The 21,258-nt window shown below is 44.9% G+C and overlaps 1 protein-coding gene across 1 annotated transcript in view; it reads left to right on the top strand.

Moving 5' to 3' along the window:
* The first annotated feature begins 2,996 nt into the window (after positions 1–2,996).
* Positions 2,997–21,258, top strand: part of CD9 (CD9 molecule) — a 33,163-nt gene continuing 14,901 nt past the window's right edge. Inside the window, exons 1-2 of the mRNA XM_077825249.1 lie at positions 2,997–3,211; positions 20,487–20,589. Coding sequence (XP_077681375.1) covers positions 3,146–3,211; positions 20,487–20,589 — 169 coding nt within the window. The 5' untranslated portion in view covers positions 2,997–3,145. The remainder of the gene's footprint in view (positions 3,212–20,486; positions 20,590–21,258) is intronic.

Genomic DNA, 21,258 nt, shown 5'->3' on the forward strand with positions numbered 1-21,258 from the left:
CTTAAAAGTGTAAACAAGCTGTAAGAGTCTGCTTTCTCTGGGGAGGGAGAGATCAGAAGAAGAGAACATGCCCTAGACGTGCCCCTGGAGCAAATAGTGGCACATAGCCACCTCATCTTTGCTTTCACTCTGTGCATCATTCTCCTCTTGGATGAGTAGTAAGATATGGGTCTAGTTGTTCAATTGCTGAGAGGTTGTTGCTGCTGTTGCTATTTTAATGCTATAGTGCTGTGGTTCAGAGCTCCGACACCAGTAACAAGCCCACAAGCATAAAGGTCTCAACCCTAGCTTCTAGCAACCTACTGTAGTCACTCTTTGCAGTAACAACCCCTTCCAGAGACCCCCTAATCCATCTCCCCAATTTTTTAACTACCAGATACTTAGACTTTTCTCCTCTAGCTCATCACCCATGAAGGAGTGAAACCTGCCCCAACTATCAGTTCACTTGGGCACACGCACTCTATAGTGTACCCAGTGCAGACCTGCTTGGGGTAAAAACAAACACAAGGTTTATTTAATAGAAAAATCATAGTGTCAAAGATTAAATAGGAAGGAAAAGCAAACATACAAATTACGCAGAAAATAAACAAAAAATCTCAGGCTTTACACTTCTATCCTAGAAGGGATCCAGTGTTTCAGGGACAGCACCCCTCTTAGATGCTGGCCCTCAGTTTCTGGATCAGTTGCTGTAAAAGCTACGTAGAGGTTAAGTAGAATCTAGAAGTCACTGTTGTAGATTTTTAAGAAATAAGTCTGTTTACTTTTTCAGTTGTCTTAACACTTCTTGTCCTCTTCACTTAAGGATTCAATTTAAATGCCTTCATTGGTCAGCTTCGGGAGTGAAGTCAACTGTTGTAGCAGATGCCTGGATAGCATTCTTTAATGACCCAAGTGGTTTCAACAGTAGACTTACAAGAGAGAGAATGCCAATAGTCTTCTCTAAATGTAGTAGCAAAAGTAATCCACCAGCCTCACTACTTAGATCCATCCCATCTTGGTAGATGCTTTCCAAAGCCAGTAATAATGGCTGGAGTAATTTTAAGACAACAGCCAAGGATCACTCATGAGAAAGCCAGAGGGTTGTCCCAGATTGGACTAATCTGAACTTCAGTCCCAAGATATTCAGTCTTTTGGGACTCTTGCTGAAAAAAAGAATATAATGAAGACAAATTTATAGCTTTTTTAATGTATTTTGAAGAGTCTGCAGCTCGTACTAGCGCTAGTTGGAGTAGATGGCCTCTGCAGTGTGTATAGGAGAGACTAGGGTTATGCTTTTCTCTGAGTAAAGCTTGTGCTCCACCAGGTCTTCCAGAGAAGTTTGCAGCACAAGCAGCCATCTGTTTGGGATCCCATTGACAAGCATTTAACTCTTCTAAGATATGGGTTGTCACAGATGCAGCCAATCTGTCTTCTATAACTTGAACATCTAGAAATGCATCTACTGGCCTACCACTGACATCAAGATAATGTACACAATAACTTAATACTTGATGACCATTTGCATTGGTGCATTCATCAGCCATGTATGCAAATTTTTTGAATGTGGGGAGAGAGTTCTTCACTTTTTCAACTGTTGAGTCTTTTACTGTTGCAACACATGCGTCTAGCCAGTCAGTTGAGTTTCTTCCAGAAAGATAGTGAGCATCTGCTGATCTTGTTTGGAACCAGTGTTCAACTTCAGGATGAACAAGTGACAATGCACTTAACATTGGCCTCTAGTTTGTAGTGTGTGGTATCTCTTGCTTAAATAGAAAGTATGATGCCACAGCCATGTTTGTTCACATGAACTGTGTTGTGTCTCCAACATTCTTAACAGCCTCATTTAACACACACCGGTGTTGTCCTTGGTCAGTGAGACTCAGAGTTCAGAGGTGCTTTCACTTGAGTTCATCTCCCACATTGGGGGCAAGAAGACACCTTGCTCGTTCCTCCAACTGCTCACTGTTCACTCTGGCCACTGTTGTTCGTTGGGCCACCGTTCACTCCATCGCTTTGTTGCCAATGGTCCTGCGCCATCACCTTCTGCTACTACCTGCCACTGTGACCTCTGTGAGTTGGCCTCTTGAGGTTCCACCCAGCTCTCAGTGATTTCAGCTGAGCTCTCAGTGGGGGAATCTCGCTGCTAGTGCAGACTGGGCCGTCTCTTCCACAGAAACACTATCCCACAGCAGGTCTAGGCACTTAGACCTGATTATCAGTGATTTCAGCTGTAGTGATCACTTAACACAACAAAGACTATCTATGGAGCCTAACCAGCTCTGTCTTTAAACAGTGGAGAGGGGCAGGTCTAATAGTACTTGTGACTCAGGCAGACCATCAAGCAAAACACCTGTAACCCAATCCCAGCCAAAATCTATCACTTGGGTAACACAGCTCTGTTTGCTGGATACTTAGGTAGATTAGGTGTGAATGTAAATACAATCTGGTCCTGAAGCCTTTCTCCCAAGCCCATCACTAGCTGTCAGGGACAGCTCATTTAGCCTTTGCTTACAAATCATAATTTGAAATTATTAGGTTGGCCAACATCACCAAAATGAATGCACTGACATGGTCATTAAAAACAACAGCTGTTTAAGGAAGCTAGTCCATGTTCATACTTTTCAAATCTATTATACTTTTTCAGATACATGTATTTTATCATACAATGTATATGCTTTTAAAGTGTGTATTAATGTTTCAATTTCAATTCATATTTCCAAACAATCACTAAATTGGCATGTAACTAGTTCAGAAAACTGGGGTTGGGGAAATTCAGGGGGGGTAGGGAAATCCCTTTTGCAGGCAGGGAAAGGCAGAGGAGCAGGGATAAGAGCACAAGGAGGGCACACAAAGGTGGCATAGCGTTGTGCAGAGATGGCTAGGCAGAGAAGCAGGTGCAGGGGAGGGAAGGGTAGAGGAGAGACAGAGTGAGGCAAGGCAGGGAAAGTGGGAGGGGACTGGCCAGAGGGCAGGGTAGGTACAGAGGGGCAGGGCAGTCAGAGGAATGGAAAAGGGGGCTGGGCTGGGCAGCCTGGGGGAGGTGCACGGAACTGCTCCACGGAAACCCGGATTTAAGGAGTGGCACTTTTGAAAGTCTCTTCGCTGCGTCCCGTTCCGTCCGCCGAGCCCCGCAGCAGCTGCCCAGTGCCCCGGACCTTCCAGCAAGATGCCAGTGAAAGGGGGCACCAAGTGCATCAAGTACCTGCTCTTCGGCTTCAACTTCATTTTCTGGGTAAGAGCCCAGCGCGCCCCCACCCCTGGGGCAGGAACCCGGCCGGGTGCGGCTCTGGGGGGCGGGGGAAGGATGGTGCCGTGAACCCATGCTCCCCCCCCCCCGAGGGGGCAGTCAGTGCCCCCAGCGGTGGGTCCCCCTAGAGGAAGAGGAGAGTCGGTCTCTTCCCCGCCCGCGGGGGATTCCGGCTTTTCCCTGCCGGGGCCGGCTAGCCAAGCCGGGCCGGCGCTTCCCGGGTGGAAGGGCCGGCGCTCTCCGGGCAGGGCGCCCCAGCGGGCGGCGTCCGGGCTCGGCCCCGCGGCGAGCGTTCGGGTGGCAGCTCTGTGCAGGCTGCGCCCAGCCTCGCCCGGGGAAGCCTCCGCTCCCTGCTGCTGACGGGAGGGAGGGGCACGTAGGAAGACTCCCTGCTGCCGGGGCGCTCGGGCAAACCTGCTTCTCTTCCCCTCCCCCCCCCCGGGACAGGCCGCCCTGGTTGGGAGCGTCGCACCTTGGCCGTGCCCCCGGGCGTGGGCGCCTCCTCCTTCGGGTGGCGGTGGAGAGGGGTCGCCTTCCAGAGCAGCTTCAGTTCGCGCTCTCAATTCCTCTCCCTTCCCGTTGGGGAGAGACGGGACCCTCTTTCTCCTGCGCCCCCCCGCTCCCAGTCTCACAGGGTGCGAGCACGGTCAGCCCCCAGTTTGTTTTCATTTGTAAACGGAGCCGAACTGGAGAAACTTGCGGGGCGGGGCGGGGGGCATTAGATGTGCTCCAGTGGGAGAATGTATTGGATCGTCAAGGGGTGTCTCGGGCCCCTGCTTTTCTCCTCTCCGACCCCACCCTTCCCTTGGTCGCCGCGGCGCCAATAATCCAGGGTGGGGCTGCTGAGTGGCAGCGCTCCCAGGGAGCAGCGAGTGGGGTAGCAGCCAGCCGCTGGCAGCCTGCCCCCTTCAGTGTATAAACACACAACACTCAGGCGGCAGGCTCACCCAAGGCCTGCGGGACGTCAGACAGTCCAGTTTTAACATACCGTACCTGCCAGTCAGCTCCATTTAGCCACTTTTTCCCAAGCCTGGATTTGAGAAAAGGCCAGGTAGTGATTTACATAGACATTTGCTAACTTCACATAATTGCATGAGTGGGGGAGGGAACCAAACTCCCAGAAAGTAATTGACCTTCTAGAACTTGAATTTTAAATGAATGCCAGCAAACTGGTAGAACCCTAATCGAGAAAGAGGTGTGTGTGTGTGGGGGGGATATGGCTGGAAATGGCCCACCTTGATTATCACTACAAAAGCCCCCGCCCCCTCCCCCCGCTGGTAATAGCTCACCTTACCTGATCACTCTGGTTACAGTGTGTATGGTAACACCCATTGTTTCAAGTTCTCTGTATATATAAAATCTCCCCACTGTATTTTCCACTGAATGCATCCGATGAAGTGAGCTGTAGCTCACGAAAGCTTATGCTCAAATAAATTTATTCGTCTCTAAGGTGCGACAAGTACTCCTTTTTCTTTTTGCGAATACAGGCTAACATGGCTGCTACTCTGAAACTTATCCCATGCAGTGGATTTTAAAATTCCTTGCTATAGTGCAGACTATTGATGATCCATTTACCTTGGGAGACTCGTTTTCCACAGGCTAGTAGATTTGATTACAAGCAGAAAGTGATTTGTAATGTTGAACCAAGGCTTTAACCTTTCTTAATTGTATACTTTTAAAGAGACATCTTCAGTATCTGATGAAGAAAATCCTAATCTAAGTATTGTTTTAGTTTGAAAATGTATCTGTGTAAAATACACTGCATGTGTAACCCTGCCATGAGAGAGTTCTGTATGCAGATCAAAGCTGTCTTCTTTTTTTTTTTTTTTTTTCTTTTTGGCTACAATTATACATTGAAAACTTGCCTCTCACCTAGTATGTTTTATCAGCCTTGTTACATACGAATTTTATTGGTTTCCAGACTTCTCATCCCATTGAATAGCCTCAGTTCATTTTTTAAAATTGAATTTCACTTCAATTTCTACCCATAGTTCTACAGAAATGTAATGGCATACCAGGTAGCCTGCTTTTTAACATCGGGGAGGGGAACCAGTGGCGTATATAAGTTCCCATGGTAACAGACACATACAATTAAGACATTTGTTTCCTTTGAGTTTAAACCAGAGGTGGGCAAACTACGGCCCGCGGACCACATCTGGATCGCAAGGCCCTCCTGCCTGGCCCCTGAGCTCCTGGCCTGGGAGGCGAGCCCCTGACCCCTCTCCTGCTGTTCCCCCTCCCTGGCAGCCTCCGCTCACTGTGCCACCCATAGGTGCCAACTCCATGGGTGCTCTGGGGCTGGAGCACCCCTGGGGGAAAAATCCCCGCCCCAGCTCGCCTCTGCTTTGCCTCCTCCCCTGAGCGTGCTGCATTCCCGCTTTTCCCCCTAGCTCCCAGCGCTTGCTGCTGCGAAACAGCTGTTACCCAGTGGCAAGCGCTGGGAGGGAGGGGGAGAAGCGGGAAGGCAGTGCACTCGGGTAAGAGGCGGGACTGGGGCAGGGATTTGGGGAAGGAGTCCAATAGGGGCAGGGAAGTGATGGAGTTGGGGCGGGGACTCTGGGGAAGGGGTTGGGATGGGGTGGGGGGTGGTCAAGAACCCACCGGCACCGGGAAAAGTTGGCACCTATGCTCTGGGCGGCAGCGCAGCTGCAGAGCCGCGGCCTGACCTGGTGCTCTGTGCTGTGCAGTGGGACAGGGGGTGTTGGATGGGGCAGGAGTCCCTGGGGGGCTGTCAGGGGGGGAGTCGGATAGGGGGTGGGGGCCAGGCCATGCCTGGCTCTTTGAGGAGGCACAGCCTCCCCTAACCGGCCTTCCATACAAAAGTTTGCCCACCCCTGGTTTAAACTCATGCTGCTTGCTGGTGGAATCTTCACTTGAAGCTGGCAGCTTCTCTCTGGGACATACTTAACAGTGCATTCTCAGAGTGCCATGTGCCCAGGAAGTCCAAAGTTATTTTATTAGAGCAAGACAACAGAAATGAAAGCCAGGGAGCACTGCAAAGCGCTAGGGTAGACTGCAAAGCAATATCTCTGGAAACTATCATTTAGAAGCTGTGGCCTCTCAAACTTTTTATATCCGTTCCCTGTGGCTTCTATTTAAACAATCAGAGAACATCTGTATTTTGGCTGTTTACACTGCTAAATACGAATCTTCTGTCTTGGCCTCTAGAACAAACAGGAGTACAACAAAGGGAAGGTAATAGACCCTGCTGTAGGTTCATTGTAAATGTCTGGGGAATAAGGTCAGATGTGACTCAAAGGGAATCATATAGGAAGTTGTACCCAGATCTGTCTCTTTTCAAAAAGGAAAAGAAAAGATCCATTATTTAAAAAATAATCAAGTTTCAGCCAACACTCCACACCTCTTTCCTTCCTCCCATCAAAAAGCTATGCCCAAAAATCCATGAAGTGTCTTTTTGATTCTTAATGACATGCAGACTAGCAGTAATAGTGAAACCTGGAAAAGAGAACTCTGAGTAAATGCAGTACTAGAAGGGAAAAGACAACTGCATGTGTTCAGGAAAATACACCTCACTAGTAATCTGTTTATGTAAATGGCCTTGAATACAATCTCTGATTTTATCAGGCACAAACTACAAATTCTAGCCCTATAACTAGCCAAATCAAAACACTTGATGGTTGGGAACATCTAGATTTATAATCTCCTGCAGAGAGAGAGAGTTTGAAAGTATTTGGATTCAGTCTCTGCATATCTCAACTGTAAAATGTGATTCCACATCTGATATTCACTAAACATTAACTTGGGTTTGGAGGATGGGAAGCTGGGAACAAAATTTAATCTGGTAAACAAATTATGAATTCAAATTCTAGTATTTTACATAATGGTGTCTACCTGAAGTCTGGATTACCAGAATGCATGATTCTACATGAAGTTACTCTGTAAAACTACTCCTACACTTCCACTAGCTCATAGTGCAGCGGGCTGCTATGCTCTGTGATTTGCATGCAATTTAAGGCATGCGTTTAAATCTATAAATGGTAGTAAGCACTTCTCTCTGCATGTGCTGCCACAGCAGTTGAGATCAGCAAAGGTGCTCAATTTAACAGCTCCTTAGTTTAACCATGAGAACTGGCAGGGTATTTACAGTGAAATGCCCTTAGCCAGGGAGCTCTTCCCCATTCTGTGCTACAGTATAGCACCACTTTAGTGACCCTTAAGATTAGCTTCTAGATCTACATTTTACCAGGCTTTGTAGAAGATAAAGCGTTAGGGTGGTGTCAGTGAATTGGGAATGGGGAAAGGAAAGAAAAGTATGTAGACTGTAAGCTCTTTAGCCTTGTCTTCACTAGGGGAAAAACCCGTATTCCTGTTACCTCATGTTAGCTAACATGAGGTAACTTCCCAGAGAAGACTAGGGCGTCTGTAGTATTTAGATGTGTTAACTGGTAGCGGTAAACAGTAGGCTACTTCCACTTCCCCTCCCCTGTAGACAAGCTCAAAGAGTGTCCCCCCATGTAGTTAATGAGGAACAGTTAATCTGGAGCAACTCCACAAGCCTTAACTAATAATCCTTAGCTCTTAAAAGAGGGTCCACTCATACAGGGCACAACTTGCGCAGGGGGGGATGCGTGGGTGCATGCTGGGGAAAGTGAGTGATCATTCTCAGCCACTGTAAATAACTTTATCTAATGAGGAGTCTTGAGTTAAATGTCAGTCAATTTCATATGATCTACCTTAGAATTGGACTGAGGTACCCTTGCCTTAAAGCTGTTTTAAAGACTCTGTTTTTAAACACAGGTGTACAGGTGCATTGTGACCCAGGCAGAGGACTATGAATCCCTAGGAAATTTGCACATGAGAGATCAAGCTCATAAAGACTGTACTAGGATCAGTTTGGCTAGCTACTGAAAATGGTAGTTAAGCAGATGCCTCTTAATTTCTTTCCCCCGCCTCCCCCCACAACTTCAAGGATGACTGTGCCACTTAATTAAGCTTATTCACCTAATTATAGGGTGTAGTTTCATTCTGGCACTTTCCCTCTTTGAATATTGAACTTTCAAGGGTTTCCCCACCCAATCTGAAAGATATGAAGAGGATGGTGATTCAACCATGCTCTCCTTTTTTTCCCTCCAGGTGAGGGAATTTCCTGAGAGGCTCACACCTCTTACTGCCATTATTTTGGTGTTTACATTAGGCTTGTAAATTGGTTTTAAACTGGTTTCAGAGTAACAGCCGTGTTAGTCTGTATTCGCAAAAAGAAAAGGAGTACTTGTGGCACCTTAGAGACTAACCAATTTATTTGAGCATGAGCTTTCGTGAGCTACAGCTCACTTCATCGGATGCATACCGTGGAAACTGCAGCAGACTTTATATATACACAGACAATATGAAACAATACCTCCTCCCACCCCACTGTCCTGCTGGTAATAGCTTATCTAAAGTGATCATCAGGTTAGGCCATTTCCAGCACAAATCCAGGTTTTCTCACCCTCCACCCCCCCACACACAAATTCACTCTCCTGCTGTTGATAGCCCATCCAAAGTGACAACTCTTTACACAATGTGCATGATAATCCAAGTTGGGCCATTTCCTGCACAAACTGGTGCATCTCTGAATATAGATAATAAGGCCTTATAGATTCCTGTTCTTCAGCAGTGTAGTGGGGTGTGTGGCCTTAACCACACTTATGACTGGCTCCTTAAAAATACTTAGCTTACATAGCCAAATGTTTGTCTTGAAATTCTGTATCTGGGCTTGGGTAATTCCACGTGTGCATAGTGACAGGCTACTTGGGTTGGAGCTAGGGAGCAGCCTGTGGCCCAGGCACTGGTGTTGGAAGGACCTGGGAGCAGACCAGTTGGAGCCACCAATTCTCTTAAGTGTGATGGGGGAGCCAGGGAGCACAGCAGCTGGAATTGGTGAGAGAGGAAAGAAGTTGGAGGAAAAGAAGTGAGGGGGAGAGAGAGAACGCATAGTATGGGGGAGAGTTAAAAAGAGGGAACCGATGCCAAAAATAACTTGGGAGAGGGAGTACTATATTTGCAACAATCACCACCTTCTGATGTATGGCACTTCCAGAAATCAGAAAATCTGACATGTTTTGACTAGGCTAAACTCCTCCATCAGGGTTTGAAGTCAGTTGGACTTGTGTTCCTAAACAACTTAAGTTGATATTTTTCAGAAGCCCTTAGGGGCTCTTAAAATTTTTGTCCTGTATATAAAAAATGTTCACCGTAAGTTTAACGTACTGAATGTCCAAATTACTTCAGTGTTAACAATGAAGTTATGTTGTTTGGAAGAAGCAAAGATTTTATGCCACCAAGAGTTTTTAATGTTAGTTGCTGATGCTAAGTTCACTTAGGCCTTGTCTACACTATCGTTTAAGTCAATGTAAGTTATGTCGCTCAGGGGTGTAAAAAAAACCACGCGCGCACACACCCACCGCGAGTAACATAACTTACATCAATTTATACCACATTAAGGTGGTGGGAGATGTTTTCTGATTGACATAGCTTCCGCCTCTTACTGAGGTGGATTAATTATGTCAATGGGAGAGCGCTTTCCCTTCGGCTGATCGCATCTTCACCAGACCCACTAAACAGAATCTGCTGCATCAATCTCGGTGGCACCGATTTAGCACCATAGTGAAGACAAGATCTGAAACCTGTCTTAAGTTTAAGCACTTCCTGTGAAAGACAATGGAACTACTCGTGTGAGTAAATTTACAGTCCTGTTTAAGTGTTTGCAGCATCAGGGCTTTAACTTTCAATATTTTTTGGTTTTTTTGCTTATAGCAGCCTTGCATATTCAAAGACCATACCCTGCTAGTAGTGGCATTTAAAAAGAACATGTATATTCTAATTCATTATAAATTTTAATCTAAAGTTGCAATAGCACGTGCTAAAATTAGTTTTACAAAGACTCAACCTGACCTAAATTTAAAAAAAAATAATAATAATCAAGTGACTTAAATCTATCAACCCTGTTCTGAAGTACTATTTTGTATCTCTCACTCACCCTTGTTTACAGCGGCCATGATTTCAGTAAAACTGTGGTTAATGGTAAGATTAGACTTTGGAGGCTTCTTCCTTTCTTCAGGGTATGTCTGATCCACTTTGTGACAGAGCACTTAGTTCATCTGTTTGTTGTACCATAGCGCGGTGGGTTGGACTTGATGACTTCTCAAGGTCCCTACCAGTCCTGCATTTCTATGATTGTATGAAAAACAGCCAGCCTCTTTAAAGTGTATTGACAAATTTAGAACAGACTTCCTTAAGCCAATGGTTCTCAACCAGGGGTCCGGGAGCCCCTAGGAAGCTGGGAGCAGGTTTCAGGGGGGTTGCTAAAATAGACTAGAGAGCAGAGCCGGCATTAGACTCCCTGGGGCTCAGGGCAGAAAGCCGAATCCAAGTTGCGTGGGGCTAACGCCAAAGTCCATGCAACTCAGCTTTTCAGGGCTCCCTGTGGTGTGGGGCCACGGGCAATTGCCCTGCTTGCTACCCCCGAACACAGAGGTGGGCAAACTATGGCCTGCGGGCCAGGGCCCTCCTGCCTGGCCCCTGAGCTCCTGGCCTGGGAAGCTAGCCCCCAGTGCTCTGGGCAGTGAGGGGGGGTTGGATAGAGGGCGGGGGAGTGGGGGGGGGGAGTGGTTGGGGTGTGTGTGGATAGGGGTTGGGGCAGTCAGAGGGTGGGGAACAGGGGGCTTGGATGGGGCAGGGGTCCCGGGGGGCAAGTCAGGAATGAGCGGGGGGGGGTTGAATGGGGCGGCAGGGGCCAGTCAGGGGTGGCGAGCCCAGGGGTAGTCAGGGAGCAGAGGGTGGTGGATGGGGTGGGGGGGGGCGGCGGGGGTGAGAAGCGGGCTGGTCGGATACGAGGCGGGGGCTGGGCCACGTCTGGCTGTTCGGGGAGACACAGCCTCCCCTAACCAGCCCTCCATACAATTTTGGAAACCTGATGTGGCCCTCTGGCCAAAAGATTTGCCCGCTCCTGCCCTAACACCAGCCCTGGCTTTTAATCTACTGGATATGCAGAAAAATACCTGTTGCGTCACCGGCAGGCCATGGAGGTTTCTATAGCACGTTGGTGGGGCCTCAGAAAGGAAAAAGCTGAGAACCCCTTCCTTAAGCCACTCAAATAAGTGGGGGAAAATTTATTCTCACAGAGCAGAGGCATTTAGCAAAAAACAAACCAGCCCAAGCATTTTTGTAAAATATTTTCTCTCTGCCTTGTGTAATGGTCAAGGCTGTTGACTTAGTCATGGGCTGTAGAGCCTGAATCAAAATACTACTTGTGTTCAATTGAATGGATACGTTAACTTCCAGTGTACTTACTTGAATTCCATGTAAAATGTTGTGGAAAATCAGGAACACAATTGCAGTATATTGCCCTGAGAAATCTGATGTGAAATTATCTATATTTAGATTTCTAGCAGTTTTAATTCTAATTTGCAATTTTAAATAAATGTAAAATCAGTAGACTGACTTCTGAATAGTAACTTGTGTAAAATGGCTACTAGTCTTGGCTTTGGTTCAGGAATTCCAAGTAATGTCACACCATTTTATTGCAGTAAATGCTGTTGCAGTACAGTAGGCATTGCATTAACTTTGCAAATAACACTCTTGAAACTAGACCTTGCTTAATGAGAAAGAAAACATCTTTTTTTCCAACCCATAAATTTTCAAAGCAAAGTAGGGTTAACCATGTTCGTAATAAACAGTTGCTCACTCTTTTATAATTGCCAGATATGCATTATGCATCTCAGAAGCTTGGAAAGTCATACTGCTGTGGATAGTGTTGCCTTTACTAAGGCTCAATCTCAGTCCATTCAAAACCCTTATTTGATTTTTCTTATCCGTGATTTTCTTTTCTTGTCTATAGTGAGCCAGCAGTTTTAGTCTGTTCAAAACCAGACATGTTCCTAAATTGCTCATAATAATCTCAAAACTTCTTTCTACATGCTTTGCAGTATCACGTCTGGTCTTGGCTCAAGGCAGTATATAGGCATGCATATGTGGGAGTAGTGGTTGTTTTGGTTTCTGTACCAGTGGAAAGTTTGAGGTAAATGTTTTGGTAGTTTTCTTGTTTTGAAGGTGGGGAGGAGGGACCATACTGACTTACTCTACACTCACATTTTTAAGGTGGGGAGGGGAGGACATGCTTTTGGATAGCCTTAAATGAGGAATGGTCATTTAGTAATGCCTGGAAAAAACAGACAAGTAGTAGCCAAAAATGATTATTGATACTCTTTCCCCTCCCCTCCATCTTTCTCCTCCTAATTCTGCTACGTGCAGCACTACGATGCTCACAGCTGTGGAAATACTCTGGTTTTTACTGACTGCAATGGACTGCTACAGTTTCACTTCCCTTGCCTCCAGATTAATTTCCCAAATTTGATTTTAATCAAATATATGTCACTAAATGGCATTCTTTTCAAATTTTGGCAGCTCTAGGGCTTTGCACTCCAAAGTGCAGTGAGCTTTTAATAAGCTTTGAAAAGGGAGCCTAGGCGCATAGAGAATGACCACTTTCTAATGCCATCTGAATGACAGTGGAAGCGTCCCTCTCTCCCCTGATCCATTCCTCCCAAACCCACTTATCCAGAGACATACGCACCTTTCATAGGCATTGGAAAGTACCCAGGAGTTCTCATGAACCTTCTGTTGGGCACTATACTCTGCCATTCATTGTAAATCACAAGGGTTCTGGCACGCATCAGCCTAGTCTGCTCTCTCCGTCCCTTGTTGATTTGCCTAATTTAAGGTTTTAGTCCTTTATCTTCAAAAGCCCTGCACATGATTAATCCCAGCAAGTTTATTATTTGTATTACAGTAGCTCCAACAGGGGGTGGGGCCATGTTATGTTAATACCTCTACATACACATAGTAAGGGACAATCCCTGCTCTGAGAGCTTGCAGTCTAAATAGATGCCACAGACAAAGGGTGGGAGAGGAAACTGAGGCTCAGAAAGGTTAAAGTGAGATGGTCCTTCATTTCAAGTCCATGACCCGCGCGACAGCTATGTCCCTCTGGAACAGGGGTAATCAATAATTTTTTGTCACGGTCCAAATTTCTTGGTCGAGGTCCAGACTCCAGAGAAAATAATACAAAAATAATAACAATAATGATATGTAAATAAAAACATTTTGCGGTCTGTTCAAAAGCATCTGGCAGTTTGGATTTGGCCCTTGGGCCGCCTGTTGACTACCCTTGCTCTGGAACAATGGAGCTTTCAACCCCTGGATGGAGATTTGCACACACGAGGCTTGGTCTACACGTAAAGTAATACTGGTATGCTGCGTCAGTGAAGGGTGTGCAATAACTGCACTTGTGACTGACCTAGCTATGCCGACAAATCCCCCAGTTTAAAGACAGCTGTGTTGGTGGAAGAGGGCTTCTGTCAACACAGCTAACATCATTCAGGGAGGTGGTGTTCCTACCTTGACAGACAACCCCCATCTGTTTGTGTAGGCTCTGTAGGGACGATAACTGTGCTGACATAGTTATGCTGGGGTAGGCTCTGTAGCGTAAAAGTAGTCTCAGACAGATTTTTCAGAAGCTGTTCCACATCTGTGGAACTCTGTCGTTTTTGAAGAGATTAGAAGAACTAACTTATTTTGTCACCTGCAAATTGAAAAGTAAAATCCACTTCTGGGCCCTTGCCGTCATAGGGTACAATAACTTATAACACACTCTTGCTGATGATGGGGTGGAACAAAAGGTGGAGATTTACTCTTAGATTTCTTTTTCTTCTATAAGGTACTCGGATGCAATGTTGAGTGGAGCGCTCCCTTATCCCTCTCATAAAATGTAACCTAGCCACTTTGTCAGCATATGTCAAGCTTTTAAACAGGAGTTACGACTTGTAAAACTTTTAAATTAATTACACAGGTTTCTTCAGAGTTGGTAAGTTCTTTGAACCATAGCTCTAATAGATCTTATGCAGGTGGTGCCTATGGAGTGACAAGCTCCATAGTCTGCATGTGATTGAGGTAGTGGAGAGGTCGGTAATGGTCATCGTGGAGCTTGGTTCTGTAGCAGCAAATACAGAAGGCCCACAAGTAAATTCTGTATACCTTGCAAGCTCTAAGGAAGAAACTGCACTTAACTAACCCATCTAAACATCATCTGCCAACCTTGAGACCTTACTTTTAGGATATCTTTGAGCTTCTGGAACCGGAGTTGCCTCTGTCCAAAAGCTCACAGGCTCCACTGTATGTGTCTGTGTTTCTTGTACCTATCTGACCCTCACAACCTGTGCCTGTGAAGGTCATGCCCTTCTCAAGACCAGTAGATCTCTTCTGAACTTAAATCCTTCATTGGAGATCCAAGAGGCTCAAACGACTTCAGTGATTAACTCCAAAACGAATTGCCTGACCTCCTAACATAGTATACTTGTTCTTGCACAAGATAAATGAATAAAACTTGGAATAAGTAATTTTTTTATACCCTGATATCTCCTTGTTCAATTAACATAACACTTTCCTTAAAAACATAAAAGGCCTCATTAGCAAAGTTTCAAATACAAAGTGTTTTCAAGGAGAGGTGAAAATAGTTTGTATACCATCTCAGATTTATAACTTTCATCTAACATCAAGCTATTCTTCCCACTCCCCCCCCCCCCCATCTTATCTTCCTCAAGATTGGTTGTCCAGAATAATCTGTTCTGTCAAAACCCAGTTATCTAGTAACTCCACTCTGGAACATTATAGGTGTACATGGGTTTTCTACAGGAAAAAATAACGCAGGTCTGGGACTCTGGTCCAAATAAGTTGAAAATCCAGGATGGCTATGCACGGTAAAGGAGCAAAAAAGCAGTGTCAAACTGGATTAGAGTCAAAACAGTAAATACCATGATAACCTTTGTGTGGACTATAGCGTGTGTGTGTGTGTGTGTGTGTGTGTGTGTGTGTGTGTAAAATATATAAATTTAAACAAAACAAAGAGTTCGTGGGAGCAGGGCCTTACAGGAATAATAAAGTGGTACTCAGCATTGGAAAGCTAACGGAACTGAGGTGAGCTCAGAGGAAGAATTTCCAAGACTGAGGTTACACAGGGACACTGATGCAGGAAGGAAGTGGAGGCTAGGAGTGTGTCAAGGTGCATGCAACTGGGAGAAGAAAGGGCATGTTGTGGGCCACAGTAGGAGACAAGAATACATATACAGGAGCACAGCCTGGAAAGCAACAAAGGGGGGTTTACATTTGATACAGAAAATGACTGGAAGCCAGTGCAGGGATTAAGAAGAGTGATGTAGTAAGAGTAACATGCAAGGAAAACAATTTAGCTGTAGTAAAATGGATTGAGGAGTAATGCAAGTTCTGGATGACAAAGCTGCTGTTGTAAGAAGTGAAAGATGACTAGGGATGGATTTTGGAGGAAGCAATTGGATGCTTAGCAGCCTTAATACAAATGACAAAGAAGAGAACTCTAAAACGTCAAGTTCCTGCCATTACTAGTGCCCTCTTTAGGGATTAGAATTCTTTTTCAGCCATCAAGTTGGATATCAGTTTAACTCCTGTTTTTGTTTAGGCTTGACACAGTGTCTATGACAGGCCTGTTCCCATAACAGGATCTGTCCAAGTTTTGCAGGTACAGTGGATTTCAACTTAAGTTAATTGAAGAATTAAATATATTATGTTTAAAAAGTTAACTTTGGGTTTCTATACCGTCTCTAGATTTAACCTGTCAATTTTGGGAGGGTTAACAGTTGCATTGTTCTTGCCTTTAAAAAAAGAAAATTCTTCTTTTCTCTCTCCTGTTGCTATACGCAAAAACCCAAACAAAGGAGAAGTGACTGACTTTATACAGAGGAAACAGTGGAACTGATTGACAATGTGTTTTATGTGCACCAAGTAACAAGCTTAAATTATATGCTTATTGTTTAGGCTTAGTAACCTTGTGTTACAAATTCAGAATAGGAAATTGTGGTCGGAAAATGCTACAAACAAAAGATCTGTCTCCTTCATTTCTTAAGATACATCTTTTTAACTTTTTGACCCCAACAGAATACGTCCCTGAATCTGTTTTTTATTTTTTGTTCTAAAACACCTGTGGAGGGGGAGATCAACAGAATCATCAAGTATGTTCTAACTGTATAATTTTTCTTACTGGTGAGCCATTTTACTTATAAATTGAGCCTCTTTTAATATGTAGTCATTGAGAGGTGCTAAGCTTAGAGCTCTGTAATGCCATTTTTATGGTTGCTTTGAGTAGAACTGTGCTCCAAAGTAGAAAACATACCATTTCATAAAATAGCTTGTATTATCACTGGTTTTCCTTCCAGTTGGAGTTTTACAGTGTTGTGGTAGCCAGACAAAAGTCATAAAAGCATCTTTTTGATTTGAGAAGAATGTGGTTCAAAAAACCAAACTCCTTTCTGTTTTTAAAAACTGGCCTTGGATTTGGTATAGGTCCGCTCTTTATAGCCTAAAACCAACAGTGTACAGCTTTCCTTTCCCAGGCAGAAAGCTGAAAATAGAGCCGAGCAGAAAAGTCTGTCTCCAATTTGAAAGATGAGGCCCAAATTTTTCATCTTGGATTGGAATTAGAAAAATCCCCAAATTTGGGGTGGTGGTGGGTAGATTGGAGGGTCCTGGTAAGGTTGCCAGGCATCGGGTCAAAAAGGGACCCTGGCGGCTCCAGTCAGCACAGCTGACCAGGCTGCTAAGTCTGGTTGGCCTCAGTGGTCAGCTCCATGCACCTCCCTGGAAGTAGCATGCAAGTCTCTCCAGCTCCTAGGTGGAGGTGCGACCAGGGTGGCTCCAGCTCCGCAGCTCCCATGGGAGCTGCGCAACCAATGGGGACTGTGGGAGCAGTGCCTGCAGACAGGAGCAGCATGCAGAGCCCCCTGGCCACTCTGTGCGTAGGAGCCAGAGCTGTGTGTCACCAATTCCCGGGAGCCGCCTGAGGTAAGTGCTGCTGGGAGCCCTGCCCCACCCTGGAGCCCCCTCCTGCATCCTGAACTCCTCAGCCCCACCCCAGAGTCCAAACCCCCAGCTGGAGCCCTCATCCCCTTTCCACACCCCAACCCCCTTCTCCACCCCAGAGCACACTCCCAACCCCTCATCCTCTGCCCCAGCCCAGTAAAAATGAGTGAGGGTGGGGGAGAGCAAGGGAGGGGGGGATGGAGTGGGCAGGGGTGAAGTCTGGGGGCAGAGCAAGGGTGTTTGGTTTTCTGCAATCAGAAAGTTGGCAACCCTATGGTAAGGGCTCGTCTCTATTAACTTGGGAGGCTGCCGCAAGTTGAATCGGATATGCTTTGTCATTTTATTCACAAAAGGCTTGAGGCTGCTTGAAAACCAAACAATAGCAATATTTAGCCTTAAGAAGCAAAGAGGGTAAGTGTCACTGCACTGAGGAGCTGGAGTGTTGTGGGTAAAGAACCCTAATCTGATCAGACATTATATTAAGGGTACATTAACAAAGAACCATTTGTTACAACATCAATTGCTTATTAATTTGTTACAGTCCAACTGGTCTATAAGTCATTCACAATCATGTTTTGTATCTACAGTACACCATCCACTGACCAGTTTATAACTATCTAAAATACACATTACTCGGGTCTATAACAGGCTTGCAACCGCTAACACGTAAGCCATTTGAAAATGGAACCTTAATGAGAACCCTGCATATGCAGAGATGAGGGAGTAGTGCTGAATGCTTGTTGACAGATGAGTCACTCCTTGAAAACCCCACACTGCTTCTTTGGCCATTCAGGATATGGTGGGGAAAAGGGTGAGAAGAGAATTTCTTGACCCTCTAAGAGATGAAGGCTCTTCATTATGACTCTTGCTGCCTGTGCGTGCTGGGGTATCTCAGAATAGCATTATCTACTGGACACTCTTTTCTTTATAACTCTATGCACTTTCTGAACTTCAGCCTAGTCCAATCTTATTTACACTTCAAAAATTTCCACTGCTTTTATTCTACCTATTCTAGATAAAGTGGCAAACTCTCTCCCCTCCCCATCCCATGTGGATGCAGTTATACCAGTATAGTTTATTGCCAATCATCAGCAAAGCAGAATACCCTAGTGTGTTATAAAGCACCTTATACTGTTATAACTTTATAACACACTAGGGTTTTTACTGGCATAATTATATATATAAAAAAATCACACCCCGCATTAACATAGTGACACCAGTAAAACTCTTTAGGTGTAGACCAGGCCTTACTCTTATTCACTTGAGGTACAACCTGAAGAATATTGTCTGTCTGGTTACACTTTGGTTTTGAAGTGTCAAGACTTTTTAATGTATCTTTGATTGGGTTGGAAGTCTCTGAATGTGACTGGTTCCTAGAGAACAAACTAAAGTGTAATGGTGCACTCCAGCTAAACCTTTAGGCTCCTCTTTGATAGGTTGGTCATCAGATGCTTGCTTTTAAAGGTAGTGCTGGTCTTTCAGGTATGTGCGGCTTTCTCTGATCAGGTAAATCCAGTCTTTGGCTGTTCAGAGGCTGGGTCATTCTCTCTGGCCACCCCGCCCAACTCCTAAGGTATTTTTAAAGCCTCTTTAAGGACAATCTCCACTGCAGTGAGATGAGGCTATTTAAATTGCAACTCCTCTCTAAGCTATTAAATAAAAGCCCAAATTCTCCCCTGCTAGTGATTTTTTTTTTCCCCTCTCACCCCATGTAGGGTTCCTTCAAGGAACTCCACACACTTCCATCATTTTGGGGGGAGAGATTGCAGGAGGGGAAATATGTATATGAGCAACAACAGTTCACCTCTTTCACCCCCCCACCCCAAGAAATGTCTGTACTATAATATACAGGAAGAAGAGGGGTCTTTTGCTCCCTCTCTTTGTGCATGTGTCCAGTGCAGGGTTTCACTGGGGTTCAGGGGAAAAGGATATGGAGAGAGAGAGGGGAAACATGCGCACCCATGGAGATCAGTAGTGCAGACAACCTGCCACCATCTGCAGAGGGGACAATAATTTGAGCCTTCGTAACAATTTCCAGTCTCTTTTGGGTGCAGAAGCCTGTGAATGCCAGTCTGTTCTCTCTTAGCTAGCTTAACTGTTCCCTGGGATTTCCTAAGCCTTAGGCTTAACAGTTACTAGTTCTAGTCATCTGTTACAAACTTCTTTGCCACAGAAACCGTTAAGGCAAAATCTAAGGGCTTGGCTACACAAACATTTAGTTTGTGGAGAGCTGGGGTGTAAATCTACTCCACACTAACCTCCCGTGTAGTTGGTGTCCTTGTGCACCCTGCTGCTGCTAAAAGTTTCCTAGTGTGCATTGATCTATTCCCATTTCAAAGCAGCATAGGTGAAAACACACTAGGGGATTTTTCAGTGCATGGCAACAGGATCCACACACAGACATTTGTGTGGCAGGTAAGTGTGGATTAGGTTTACACCTCAGCTTCCCGCAAACTGTAACTCTGATCTCTAACCCCTTGTTTTGGAAGCAGGGCAACTGTTCCAGAGGTTAGTCTGTGAATATTAAATGTCCTTTGCCACATGTATGCATGTGCACAGCCAGGCTGGCAGGATCCTTAGGTACACAGACTTGGTTCTTTGTTTGCAGATCACCTTTTTGGGTCCAATTTTGAATGCAGAACTTCAGATTAGGATACAGCATGGTTTCTGTCACTGCCTTCTGTATTTTCTACCCCTCTTATAATGTGCCCATGTATCTCCTTTGCTTAGCTTCTACTTTATGCTGGGCAGACTTAGACTGATGACCTCATCAGTCCATATGAAGATTTTTTTTATTTTTACCACTGTGCCAGAAACATAGAACATCCCATGACCTAAATCTGGCTAGTCCCGTAATTCACTGAAATTACTAGTGGGTATTCATGTAGGAAGAAATAAAACTGCCTACAAAGCATTGTCTTCAGCATATTACAACGTTGTCTTCAGTGTGAAAACATCAGTATGCTTCAGTATTCAACCTGATTACAATAGGTCCTCTGTAAAGCAGTGTGAGGTTCAGGGATAAGTGGAAATATATAACCCAACAAGTTGACACAGTCCAAAATGTAACATGTCTTCAGTATGGAACAAGAATGACATTCAGCTTGATCTGTAAATTATGGTGCAATTAAACTTGTGAAATACTCTGCTGGATATGTACAAAGCTGGAGACTAATACAGGACCAAGTTGGAACGTAAATATGCCAAAATGAAAATAACATCTTAGTTCTGGAAATTAAATGACAAGGCAATGTCCTTCTCCTTCATAATAATAATATTAGTCTAAAAATAATATGTAAAATTATCATCCTCATCTACATTTGTAACAGCATAATACTTATTTCTTTAACGACATTTCTCTTTACTCATACAGCTTTTAGGAACTGCAGTCCTTGCAATTGGACTATGGCTTCGGTTTGATACGCAGACAAAAAGTATCTTTGATATGGAATCCAACAATTCAAACTTCTATACTGGTAAGCGGTGAAGTAAAGTATTTGAGTACCATAAATTCCCTTTCTACAAAGAACTTTCTGATAATGGGCTCTGTCTTCTTTAACCTTCACAACAATTTGCCAAAGTGCAATACTCAATTGTTGTCTGAGATTTTAAGATGTTCAGGTAAATATGGTGAGTCTGGAATAAGCACCTCTCTTTCAGGGTACTTGGTACCACGTGGATGCCTACATGCGCACACTGGTTTAGCATGCAGTGGAGATCTAAGATATCCCATAGAAGAAGAGCACTAATAGACCAGTTTTGCCTCTTTGGCTGGCATTAGAGATGTGTGTCTGTGCTTACACTATGCTTACCAGTCCTAGAGACCTCTCTAGAACTGATGAGATGGAGCATGTGTTTCCCTGTGTGGAGGACTGGCTGATGAAGGACAGTCCCTTGGAAGGGATCCAAGAACTGGCCTATATCTCCAGCAGGGTGTGAGTCACTAGAGCTTCATTCTAAACTGAGTTGCTATTTGTGCAGTGACTTGAAAAAATTACAGTGCAATAAAAGTTATTACTAAGCTCCCAAAGTCTGAACTTAGAGGCAACAGGAGTATGTATGAATCTTGGTAGACCTGGCTCACGTCAAAGCTTTCAAACCCCAGAATATCGTGATTTGGCACAGAAGATGATCCAGAACCAGAC

This window comes from Eretmochelys imbricata, chromosome 1, assembly GCF_965152235.1.
Source record: "Eretmochelys imbricata isolate rEreImb1 chromosome 1, rEreImb1.hap1, whole genome shotgun sequence".
Lineage (NCBI taxonomy): Eukaryota > Metazoa > Chordata > Testudines > Cheloniidae > Eretmochelys > Eretmochelys imbricata.